The sequence below is a fragment of the Geospiza fortis genome, unplaced genomic scaffold (assembly GCF_000277835.1).
Source record: "Geospiza fortis unplaced genomic scaffold, GeoFor_1.0 scaffold186, whole genome shotgun sequence".
Classification (NCBI taxonomy): domain Eukaryota; kingdom Metazoa; phylum Chordata; class Aves; order Passeriformes; family Thraupidae; genus Geospiza; species Geospiza fortis.
This window is the reverse complement of record NW_005054331.1, coordinates 5,210,556-5,224,049: the sequence shown is the minus strand read 5'-3', so window position 1 is coordinate 5,224,049 and position 13,494 is coordinate 5,210,556. Positions and strand designations below refer to the sequence as shown.

Sequence of the window (13,494 nt, the reverse complement as noted above, 5' to 3'; positions counted from 1 at the left end):
ACTGATCTCTGACAGTGGTTGCTCAAGTCTTGCCTTCACTTCCTGTGGGGAAGAAGTTTTGCAGTCCTTCCCTTGGACCAAGTCCTTGGGTTACAATACCTAACTCAGCTGTTCTCACTTTGACATTCTGACTGGGTTTATGGACATTCCTCATTTCCCTTCAAGGAATCTCAGCAGCTATGAAAAGTCCACTTAGAAAGACAAAAAATATCTAATTTTCAATAGAAAAAACATTTTGTTAGAACTCAAATGTAGTTAAAAACACATTCTAAACATAAGACACTCAAGTTCCAAGCCCCTTTGTTTCCTGTCATAGGTATTAATTCCAGCTGAGACATCCAAAGTATGATATACTCTTTCTCACAAAGTTGAGGCCTCTTGTATTTGCTGCTAACTGCTCAAAGTATTCACTGTGATCAAATTCTCATCTTCCAAATGAGAAACAAAAGAAACACATTGGCAGATACATAACAATCCTAAAGTAATGTCTAACCCATCAGAGAACTCAAATAAAGAGCAAAATAAGTAAAGCAAAATGGACGGACAAATTGCATGAGCTGGAAGTACTGCGGCTTAATTTTTGAAAAGGAGGTGATGTAATTTGAATGCAAAATAAAAATTAGTATAGAAAAGATCATCATTTTCAGAGAATATGATATTAATTTCCTAAATTTGTATTTTAGCAAAAAAATAGCTTTATGATATATAACACATAAATGTAACAGCTTGTTAAAGATCACTCTTTTTTTTTGCTATTACATGCTGAAGAAACCAGAGAGATCCAGAACACAAACTGAGAAAATGTTCCATTCCACAGAGTTACTTTGTGATAAAATAAAAGAACAGTGAAGTCCAAACTTTGCTGCAGCAAGTCTTCCCCTAACGCTACCAGTACTAGGACCCTGAACAGTGGAACCCCTCATTTGAAGGAAGGTTGACATAATTAATTAAGGACTAAAAATGAGGTGTAAGGAGTAGTACAGGAGCTTGAGAAACTGCAGTGTGTAAAGAGCTCACATCTAGGAGAAGCTTAAGAGGAAAAGTAGACCATAGCTCAAGGAATAGACTTCTTTTTCTAGAGCTAACAAAAGCTTAACCCTTTCAACAAAGATATTTCTGGGAAAAGGAGAATTAAGCAGTCAAATTGGTAGACTTATCAGTTATTGCCACTTACTGTGTTTAATATATTTTTAACCAAATGTAAATGATCAAGATATGCTGTGAAGAAAATTCCAGGTCACATGAAGTTCAGTTGAATTGTACCTATCTCTGTCAGGTATTCACTCATACAATTTCATAGTGAAAAACAATTCTTCCACAAGTTCAGCTTGGCCCCTCAACCATTTCTTTGAATGAATGTGTACCTGTAAGATCTCCCTCAAACCCAGTGCTCCAGACTATAAAAAACCAGCTGCTGACTCAAAACAACAACTTAAGAGCTGAATCCTTGGTACTGTTGAATTTTTTTTTAATTAGTATCTGCACTATAATTTTTGAAGTAGAAAAACTACAACTTTTTGGCATTGATAAACTGAGGGTGCAACATCTGCAAGGCATTAAAACATCTCTTTAGCTATTTTGAAAACTCAGACACATTCAGGTGACCTTTTTTCATGCTATTGTTAAGCATATACTCAAATCCAGGTAAAATTTAGGTAACATTTCTTCTTTTCAAACTCTTTGAAACTGATTCTCTTCTTATTTCCTAGTTCTGAAATTTAAGGCATGTATTGATAAGACCACACATCATTCTCTCCAAGATCTCAGCTGGAAATATAAATCTATATTGCTATCCTGTACTGAATTTAAATAAACTCCGCAGCACCTTTTAAGAAATAGTGCAAATACACTGAAAAAATCAGGAGCTACCAGATTCCTTAAGTATATCTTACCTTACTGTGCAGATGCTGAGTGCTCAACCATCAAGACATGATTATTGGCTTCAGGCTGGAGTCTTTAGATCAAAATGTTTGATCTGCATTTAGAGACAAATTTCCACTGGCCTATGCTTATGACTGTTCATTCATCTGTTCTCTACTAAAAAGGCTCTAAGCATTTCCAAGTCTCAAATTAAAAATATGCTATTCCTCTCAGGTGTTATTTCAGGGCTATTAAACCAGAAGTATATTTTTCAGGCTTTCCTTAATCTTTTTTCCCCTACACTACTTCTGCCAAGGGGCTTATAAACAACAGCCAATACTGATCACAATATTAAATTAAAGGAGGAATTTAAGTGGTTATAACTGGGAAGCACAGAAAGAAATGTTTTTATTGTTACTCCGGGACAGGAAAACTTGCTCTCAAAATGTGTCAAGACTAAGATTTCTTAGCACTGAAGTAAGAGTTTGAACCAGCAGGCTACAAAGTCTTATCAATCCAAATATTGACTCTAATGAGAAAGAGGAATATGAACAGTTATTACTACCTTTGGAGGATATGGCAGGCAAATAATATGATTTTTAGAAATAAAACACTGCTATCATATGCTAGAAAGTACTATAGAAAAGTGATACGGAAATTACATTTTCTATACAGTTACAGAGAAGAATTAGAAGAGTCTAATGCTTTAAAAAAATAAAATAAAAGGTATTTTAAATATCAAGCATACTTCATGTGCATTTATGAATTAGAAATAACACATGCTTTACCTGAGGAGCATCATGTTTACTTTTGATGAGTTTGAATGTGTAAATTTGTCTTTGCCTCATTTTGAGTTAAACATCATGATTTTCAAAACTCATCTGAGTTTTGAATACATTATTAGAGAAACATGAACAAAGCTAAAAATAAATCAGAGACACAAGTAAATTGAAGGAAGCTAATACAGTAAGAGATTAAAAATACCAGATAAACACATGGAATCTAATTGCAGCATCCTAAGTAGTACTCAGAGGATGCCTCTTGAGTGCAGAAAGAGAATCCTCTCTAGCCTGAAGGACATGAATCTCACCATTCTCAGAGCACTTCTCCTATGTACAACATATGGTTTGTTAAATGGAAACAAGCACAGGAAGCTAATTTGTTCTGTAAACAGTCAGGCCTCAAGAGAGAAACTGCCTATTGAAACACTTACAAGATACTTTAGCTTTCTCATCCTCCTGAACAAACACACACAGGCAGCTTAAATAGTTCTAGTCCAATTATCACTCAGTTGTGCTATATCCCTCAAGTGCAACTGGAGGAGATGATATAGGAAGTGATGAAGCTGTCAATGACACATGCAAACTGAAAATCTGACTCCTTTATACTCCTTTAGGATGTACCCCAACAGTCTCAGCCTAGGCCTCTATTAAATCTAGTTGCAAGGTTTCTCATAAAAACCCCTCCTAGAAGAAAGCTGTGCAGTGAATTAATCTGGAAGAAAAGCCTCCTAAAACCCAAGAAAAGCCAGCATCTGTGCTCCAAACCCACTGGCCCCCACCTCCCAAAAAAAAAAAGCCCACATCAACACCATCATAGACATGGATAGCAGCACACCCCACAGAAGCTTTGGAAGTACTGAAAAACACAATCAATCTACTGCAGAGTTCCAGCCACAAACAAGCCTCAATTTAACATCTTACTGCATATTGGCAGAGCCAGTGACTGTGCCCCATTGCTAACTTGAAAGAACAAAGTGAAATTAGGCATAGAAAAAAAAAAAAAAGATATTGTACTGGAATTGTTCAGAGTATCTGGCACCCTCCCTGTCCTCCAAACAGTAAAGGTCATTTGGCTTCTGCTTTTCTTGGAATCATGACAGAAATTAGGTGCCCCAAGTCCTCAGAGCTCTTGGGCATCATCATCACCATCTATGAACCCAAATAAATTTGTGCCTCCATAGTAGACACAAGGAGGAGGAAAGCACAAGGTGGACAAATACACCTGAGAGCTCAGGTGTCCTACCAGAGGCAAACACAGCCCCAAGGGTGACTTTTCCACTCCTGGGCATTGCCATGGAACCTGTACTTGCTATGAAGGAGAAAGGGCAACCAAAGAGCTCAAAAGGAGGCTGTGTTCTAGTAGCAATTGCAAAACCATACCTGAATTCCCTGTGATCTCCTGCCATTCTGGATTTAGCACCTTCTTGAAGATGAGGGCAAGCAGCCTCCCTGTGATGTTCTGTTCCAGCAGGGCAGAGGAAACCGCCCAAGTCAGAGTCCCTCAGCCTGGCTTTCCCCAGAAACCTGCAAGGGCATCAGCTTCAGCAAAACACCTCGGGAGAGCAGTGATAAGGACAGATTCTGTTGTGGCTAGATAAAACCTGGGCAATTGGGCCCCATACAGAGACTCCACTGAACTTAAAAGTTGTAAAAATCCCCTCAAAGCAGCAATTTGCACAGCATTCTTTAATGGGAAGTTTAACTGTGCAATTTTCAAAAGGAGTCAAAATAATTTTGGGGTGGGGGATAGTCCTCTACTGGCAACAGGTTACCAGTTCCAGTTCTACCCCCCCATTCCAGCACTACAAGAGATCTATTTGGAAACCCTCAGGCGCTCAGTGCACTATTCTATTTCAAACTGTGTAAGATAAGAGAGGGGGAAGGAGAACACTGTAGTTGGAGGAATGGTATACTTCAAGGCAATACAAGGCATCCTCTAGAGCAGCTGTATCACACATGGGTACAATTCCCAAGGAAAGAGAAAAAAGGGGTATGTGAAGGAGATGTAGGTTTAACTGACAAAGTGAAGAGACTCAAAACTTCTACAGAAACTGATAGGCATGGTTAATAGGAAGTATACAAATTGTTTTCACAAAAGGATATTATAATTTCAGTTATAGAACTAGATAACATTAGCAATGATCATTAGTTAAATTTGAACATAGACTGATTCATTTTGATCTGACATTAAAAAAGATAATGGGAGCACTAATATTCAATCGACATAAAAATTGCTTTTAGCCAAATTCTCTTTTGTTTCCTTTACAATACATGTAACATTGAAGAGAACAGCCAAATCTCATACAATAAGACTTTTTTTTTTTTAATTACAGTAAACTGTCTTCTTAAATATTTTAAATTGAAGAAGTTGCTTTCCTGGCTCATATTTCAATGATTTTTCACTTGAATTTTACATATTTTTCCTGTAAATCAGATCTACTCTTTGGCTCTTCGGACATTTTCATCACTATTCTTCTTCTTCCACCTCAGTTTCAAATACTTACAGCCAGCTCCAGACTTCTACATATGTGAATGCAGCCCTCTCAACATCACCTTCTGTATAAAACAGCTTCCTCAGTTTCAGCAACAAGCACTTCTGTGCTGTCATTCTTCCAGAACATCTAAGAATGTCATATTTATCTCACATTTCTTCAAGTTTCTGTGCTGTTTGTTTCCTAGTCACTTCAAAAATTGCAATTGTCTCAGAACTCTGCTCATGCACCATTTGTTTTCTGCATTAAACTGTGATGATCAGGTTTTTTTCTTATCATCAGAATTTCATTAGTGTTCTCAGAGAACTTTCTGCCCTGGTTCCTCAGTGGAAATATTTTTCCTGTACTTTTTACCCTGGCTGGGTCTCTTAGTTCAGCCTGATAGTGTCCTAAGCAGTAAGGACAGTCTCTGGGATAGAGGGACACTGGCTAAGAGAAGCTTCCTGCTCCTTGGATCCTCAGCTACTCAGGGGGTCCTGATGGGCTCTCTACAAACTGGACACCAGAAACAACTCTGTCCTGAACATTGCAGACATATTCCAAGACTTTGTTTTCCCTCTGTTTCCTTTTTCCTCCACACCCATATTTAATACTCTTGCTCACCTCTCAAAGCACTTTTGATGCAGTTTGTGAAGCAGCATTATGTTTAGACTGAAAAAAAACCCCACAATAAAATATGCAGCACTCCCCCTTCCTCCCAGGTATAAAAAAACTGACTCAGGAATTCAAATTCATTTACAACTTTGGCCAATATTGCCTGGATCATCTTTATTAAGTACTGTACATACTTGAAATACAAAACATCATGGTCTTTTCTATTGAATTTCTTCTCTTTACATTTCTGCTAGCAGTACTTTGATTATACTGACCCGTATTGAACAGCACCTTAGAAAGAGTAGAATTTCAAGTTGGAAAAGAGGAAAAACTGGTGATTGTCAAAACCAGGGAAATACTAAGAATGCCTATTAAATTTTATGAAATGCACACAAAAAAATACTAAAAGTAAAAATTTCATTATTCTGTACCAGTTGAGATACTTGCTACTGTACTTTTTACAATCAAGTAGTTAGACAGTGTTCTACTGCCAGGTACAAAAGTATGAAAATCATATTAATGCTTCTGCAGTTGCTCATAGCAGTTGAGAGGCAATTGAATAGAAAAAGGCTTACTAGGTACCAAAGAGAACATTGCTACCCAATTATTCAGAAAGCATTTGTCAAGTACAATTAGTACAAAACACTGATATTTCTACCCTATATTGAATCTATAAATAGACTGTAAAAATTACAAAAGAACATTTAAAAAAACATAAAATCACATATTACCAGGCAAGAGATCAACTGGGCATAGAATCCCATGTAAACAAAGCTGACAACAGTAAAGTGTCTCCATAGTACAAACTGAATGTTATTACCAAAAGAAAAAAAAATCTAAAATTCACACCTTCTTATCATTTTCAATACATAACTTTTAAGCCATTTCCATTCTCATTTTACCTGGTTAGCTGTACTCATCCTTTGACTGGAAATGTGGCATAGTCTCTTCCACTTCAATTACAATATTGAATTTCAGATTTTGCCATGAGAAAAGAAGACTCAGGATGCTCCCTTTAATAGGAACAGCTCATCCATGTTACAATGGGCTTTATCTCCACAGGTTTGAAGCATGAAGGTTCTTACTGCAAGTGGGAGGCACAGCTGCTGTAAACTGAACATCTTCTCAATTTGGCTTGAACATCAAGCACCAACATGGCTGGTTCCATTTTGCAAATGAAGAATGTCCCTGCTTCTTCCCATTCTGTACTAAATGAAAATCCTTGCATTGCACCAAAAAAAATGGGGGGTTTGCATCTTGCACAATTGTGTTCATGACTGGAGAGCATTTAGCCATCAACTTTAGCATAAAATACAATTTCAAAGTATTATACGCTTATTCTTTCTTCACTGCTATTAATATTAATTTCAGCTAATTTGAATAAATCTTAATATAATTTCCTTACAAAACTGGAAGCAACATACTTAAGATGCAAATCAAGATTTAAGGATCATAATAATTCTTATTAAAAACAAGATTAAATGCAAGTTCATTTGAAAAAACATGCATAAAAGCACATAAATATACATGAACACAACAATTAAATATAATTCACAGCTTAATGACTGTCAGACAAAGCAAAATTTTCTCTCCAGCTTTTAAAAAATTAGTTATCTTTGCAGTGTTCAGACCACTAATCAGAACTTCTGTAGTACATAAAGAATGCCAAGATTATCAACAGTCACATATACTTTGAAATTAGGGGACACATATATTGACTTGAGGTTTGTTCCATTTGTGTAGAAGGTTTGTAAGGATTCTCCAGTAGTTACATTCCACCACTATAAAAAAAGTAAAAACACACTTTTAGTTAGGTGAAAGAAGTTCAGAATAGAATCTATTAACAGGCTTAGCATGGCTAACCCAGTTGACTGCTTTTACCAAAGAGGTAGAATTAAAAATAAAACCATTAAATTAATTAACATTAAAAACAATCTTTAAGTAGAATAAGTTTAGGACTAATCACTAAATATAAGGCTTTCAGATGAAAAGAAACTTCAAAAAGACTGAAGCTGTTAAATTTCAAGAAAACATACAAAATAAATTCAGGTACTGCCCCTTACCCCATCACAAAATGCAATCAACAGACATAAACTGCAATATGTCCAAACTTTTAAAAATTATGTATTTTCATATAAACAAATGAATACAAAAAACACATTACCCGATAACTTAAACTATAGCTGAATTAAAAACTTAGCTAGACACACAAGAGGATTGATCATGTATATGTTTGAAACCATTTGCAGTTTTTTTAGTAGGACTGACTTCTTTTTCAGTGAGATTACAATAAATATTTTTAGAATACACAGTTAGCACTAAAAACAAAGAAACCTGCAACCATCAGTTTACCATAGTCTGAAATTTCTCATTTCTCAGAAAAACTGTAGACCAATGCAAAACTGGACCTAACACAATCCAGCACAAAGCTGTTATTCCATTGTGACAGTAAGATCTCTACCTTCTATTCTGGCAGCATTTGAGTGCAGCAGCAAAATATCACAACAGATTACCTTCAGCTTTGATCACATTGAAAAGCAGATGGTATTACTACTTTTTAGCTTACTCATCTCATGCAATATGTAACATTCTAGTTGTGTGCATACTACAGATTTGCAACTACACAGCTACAATGCTCTGATTAAAACCACTGTTCCTAAAGTGTCTGTTATTTGATGGAGACCCCCTCAAAAAAAGAAAAAAAAATTAACCAAACCAAAAATGGATCTTAATGAGCTTTTGAATCTTTGTTCTGACTAAATAAGCAGGTCCTGTGCCAGTGGGCACCACTCACACAGCAAGTTCAATAGTGCCCAGGTGGATACCCCTCATCTGTGACTAAGATAATTCATTCATTCAAAGGTGTCGCTCATGTAACTCTACAGTCCAACTCAGTCCAGCTTTTAGGGGTGCAGACCCCTGAAATGTTCTGGACTTTCCCTGATTAGTATCTCCCTACAAAATGGCTCTGTGTGAACTACAGGTCAGTAATCTTCACTGCAAAGTCCAGGATTATTATGGAACAAGTTTTCTGGAAGTCATTTCAAGTCCCATGAAAAACAAGGATGTGATCTTGAAAACTAGCAGAGATACACCACAGGTAAATCATGCTGAAGCACCCAATTGACTTCTGCTGACAAAAATGGTGTCTCTCCAAACAGTATGGCAAGAGCAGAGGATGTGAGCAACCTTGACTTTAGCCATGCCAACAGCATGGTCTGCCATAGCATCCCTACAGCCAAACTGGAGGGATAAGGACTGGCTGAGTGGAATACAAGGTAGGTAACAAACTGGGTGGGCTGTTAGTTCAGTCACTGCGTGTGGAGCCCTGCCCAAGTACAAGAAAGACACTGACACACTGGAGCAAGACCAGCACACGGTGATTGAGGTGGCTGGACACCTAGAACAGATGCCATGGAAGAAGAGCACTGCATTTGTTTAGGAAGCTAGCTGCTGTCTTCATCTAATAAGAGGGTTAAAGATAACAGAGATAAGGCTAAAGATAACCCTCTTTACAGGGCCCAGAGGCAATCCTGTTGGACCGGGGACAATATTTTATGGGGCAAGGCCCTAAACAATTTTACCTAACTCTGCAAACCACTTCTGACAAGGGGCTGGACTAGAAGAATTCCAGAAGTCCCTAACATCCTAAATCATTCTACACTCCAAAAAGCATCACAATGCCATACTGTGCAACCACAAGATAAAATGAGGAGGAAGCTAAAAACCAGAAAGTAAGTCTTGTTCTTTAATATAAAATGAACATCAGAAGGTACTTTCAAAACTAACTTAGAAATTTCAAGTCTTTGTTACACGGTTACTGACTTCAAAGAATTAGTCTGATAGCATGTCTAACACCAAGAGACTGACCAACAATCAGCTAAACTCCATCCCTTCGAGGTGAGAACTTTGCCACCTGTCATTTCACACACACACACAGATAACACCTAATAACAGGTGTTGGCTATCACAAGGGGAAAAAACCAACACAAAACCTCATGAGAAATTTAAATTTACAAAGAACAATTCACAGACTGAAAAAAGGCCATCTCTTCCCTTTCCCAAAAAGCCATATGCCCAGTAGATGCCTCAACCAATGAAAGATTGATGAAAACATTGATTTCCTCAAAATATTACTTATAAAATGTCTTTCAAGGCAGAAATCATCACCTGCAATTTCTTCTGGATTTCTACTTATGACAAAATTTAAACCTCAGTATCTCAAAAAAAAAAAAAAAAGAAGCCTGATACAGAACATTTTTCTGCTCATTATAAAGAACAGAATTGCTGTCAAAAGTAAGTCTGCTATTAAGGCAGACAAAAATGACTGGAATCTTTTAAATTAAATATGTTAAGGAAGGACAGTGCAAATGAAAATCTGAAGTTTATAAAAATGGAAGGTACAGAGTTTGAAAACTAACCTGAATTCTTAAAAGACTTTTTCAGGGGACTTGCAGATATGAGAAGAAAAGTGCTAGACCATCACAAAAATGAAGCAGCTTTGTGTTAAGTAAAATGTTTCAGGTCTGTTTATTGAATTAGTCTTAAAGGTCAGAGTACTGCCATTTAGTAAGGTATGACAGGGTATTATTTTATTTCAAGGTTTACCTTAAGATAGCCTCCAGATGACACAAGCATTTTACTGTCAGGAGAAAAGGAGAGGTCTGTTACCCAACCCCCATGTGTTGGCTCTCCTTCATCTACAGTAACTGGGGAGCAGAAATGAAGTAATGCACCTGTTAAAACATCCCAAATCTGAAAGAGAGGAAAGAGTATTTATAGAAGGAAACTTAACAGGGAAAAAATGCCTCAAATAAGGAAACCTGAAATGCATTTTCTGTATTAGAGGAAAAAAAAACCCCACCTTGTAAATATATATTCTACATGAAGTGACAAAATAATTTTTAAAAAATCTTGTTTTAGAACTGTATCTTATATAGAGGATTTAATAACACATGTAATTCACAGTAGAATTATTATTAAATCCTGTGAATCAGTTCCTTAGCATTCATGGAACATAAATCTAACAATATGGTTACAAACTACTGCCTCATGCGGCAAACTTTGCGATTTTCACCCCAATGTTCACCCCAATGCTATGGACACAAACTAAAAGAACTCTTCTGTCTGTGAACTGACAGTCAATGGAATTATAAAATAACATCAAGGTTAGAGCAGTACCCTTATTTCTCCTTTGTCATCTCCAGTGGCCAGCAGTTTGTTATTAGGAGAGAAAGTGCAGCACCGCACACAGGCTTCATGGTCCTTCAGTTCATGAAGAACAGATGAACTTTCAAAGCTCCATATCTAAATGGAAAACATTACAGAGGAGTGAAAGACAAGTTCAAAACCAGTTATGATTTCTTCTAAAAGGCACGTAAGGTACATAAGACTTTTTATACAAATGCATATTTGTATGTGAATTTATGTAAATGTATTATACTGTAGAGTCTGGTTTTCCTTTTTATTACCTGAATCACACAAGAATGCACTTGCTAGGAATTACTGAACTGACTGTATGTATCTTTCCTTGCAATATACCTTTTAATGAAACCTATATATTTACAAGGAAGTTAAAACTGTTCACAGAAATAGGATTCATCACTTGAAAATTATATTTTAGAAATCTAATGAAATGTTTTACGAACATAATGGGGCAGCCCCAGCTCACTACTTTGTGCACCTGCCTTCTCAACCTATGAACAGAAACCACTGGAAGTCTCAGAAATTTTTCTCAACTTTACAAATTAAGAATGTCAGACTATCAACAAATCGATACAGAGAGATAAACAGTGTTCTGCACAAAGCTGTGCATTAAACACACATTTTATTTGTACAGAAGCCACTAGGCTTAAGTTATATCCAAGATCAATTGCAAATGACTGCAGCAGCTTTAGTAACATGTTGACAGATATAGGACATTTAAAACTAGAAATACAACAGGATAACTTGAATAATCACTAGTTACCTCAAAATGAAAAATACAGACTACTTTTCAGGACAAATAAGGCACCATTTTTATCTCCGTACAGAAGATAACCAACCTTTGCAGTTTTGTCAGCAGAAGCAGATGAAAATTTACTACCATCAGGTGAAACAGCACAGGAAAGAACAGCACCTCCATGACAAGCAAAATCTTTTTCTGGGTTTCCAGTAGTGATATTCCAAACCTACCACATATACAGAAAAAAACCATTAGTTTTTAACACAATAAAAAGGTTAAAACACTTGCATCTTACACAACAATATTTAAAGGATAAAACTCAGTTAGATAGTTCTAATGTGGCCAACATTTTGTTATACTAACTGATATAGTTAAAATGCAACAGTGCAGATCTTACTGAAAATAGAAAATCCACAATTTTGTCTTAAAAGTCAGCTTATGCTTTACAACTGATTCAGTAAAATGTGTGCCCACACAAAATGTAGGAAATACCAAATGTTACAAGAGACAGTCAAATGTGTTTGATGTGATTTCTCAGTTCACAGCCTTTTACTCACCTTAACGGTTCCATCGAATGACCAAGAGAGAAGTTTTGAATTTTCCAGAAGTCTAAAATCCTTGATTGCTTCCTTGTGCCCTCTTAGGAACACACATTCACTCAATTGCCAATTCCATATCTAATCATAAAAATCAAACACATTTTTTTTAAAAGTGAAACAGCCAACATAAGAAGCATGAACTAACATTTTCTTTTAAAGTAACAAGACTAATAACAAGTTCTTATGATGGTGGTGGTGATTAATTAAAATGTTACATATTGAAGTGATCCATAATGGAATGATGAAGATTGAGGGTGCCATAGCATTTTATGGTCAACCTATGACAGAGTTCCTTATAATACACATATAATCTTATTTGCAAAGTGAATTTGATACTTAAAATTCACTGGTAATTAAAAAAAAAACCCCAACAAATAAGCAGCAAACCAATAACTTTCAGGCATCTCAGTAGTTGGGGGTTTTAAACCTTTTATTGTTACAACATATAGACTTATTTCACCTGGCAGACCTCATGTTTTTGCTGACTTAAATTAGATTTCTTTTATATTTTTAAAGGGCATTTTTAATGAACTGCCATTTTGCTTTGCCTTTTTGTAACAAAGTGACACTTCTATTTTCAATTCAACTATTCACTGCAAAATGAGTTATGTGAAATATTTTCTTCAGAAGCTATTAAGCATCAATTTATTTTAATCAGCAATGATTTAATAGTTTTCAAAGGAGCAGGTTTCCTGCAGCAGGGCGAACAGAAAGCTGTGTGTGCAGGGGACAGTCCTGAGGTTCAGCCCACCAGAGGGAGCTGAGGGCCAGCAGAAACGCTTCCCACGGCACACCCAGGAGAAGGATCCCAGGCTGAGGATCAGCACCCATGAGTGCTTTGGAGGTTTTGTTCGAACTCCAGGTTTGGCTGTGTGGGCTGAAGGCTCCTGAGCAGCTGGACCACGTGCCTAGGGATCCTGGCAGCACTCTGAAGTGCTCTGCAGGACAAACCAGGGCTCAGCAAGCTCCAAGTGAGACACAGATCTTTGCTGCAGAACTGCAGCCCTGAGGTGGATAAGGCCAACACAGACACACCAGAATGCACTCCTGGAGCAAACCCACCTTGCTGAGAGGCAAAGGTTCTTAATTTGAGCCCACATTAGTGCAGCCACTCTATTTCTAGCTGGTTTTCAGCACTGTGCTGGACAGAGTGGGTACACCAGTCCTCACCAGCCCCCTTTTACCTCATTCCCCAAGACAGTGGAAGCAAGCACACTGACAGA

At 36.9% G+C, this 13,494-nt stretch overlaps 1 protein-coding gene across 1 annotated transcript in view; it reads right to left on the bottom strand.

The window, feature by feature from the left end:
• Positions 1 to 5,864: 5,864 nt before the first annotated feature.
• Positions 5,865 to 13,494, bottom strand: part of APAF1 (apoptotic peptidase activating factor 1) — a 29,569-nt gene continuing 21,939 nt past the window's right edge. Inside the window, exons 22-26 of the mRNA XM_005421613.3 lie at positions 12,230 to 12,349; positions 11,773 to 11,898; positions 10,910 to 11,035; positions 10,337 to 10,483; positions 5,865 to 7,509 (exon numbers count right to left, since the gene is read on the bottom strand). Coding sequence (XP_005421670.1) covers positions 7,366 to 7,509; positions 10,337 to 10,483; positions 10,910 to 11,035; positions 11,773 to 11,898; positions 12,230 to 12,349 — 663 coding nt within the window. The 3' untranslated portion in view covers positions 5,865 to 7,365. The remainder of the gene's footprint in view (positions 7,510 to 10,336; positions 10,484 to 10,909; positions 11,036 to 11,772; positions 11,899 to 12,229; positions 12,350 to 13,494) is intronic.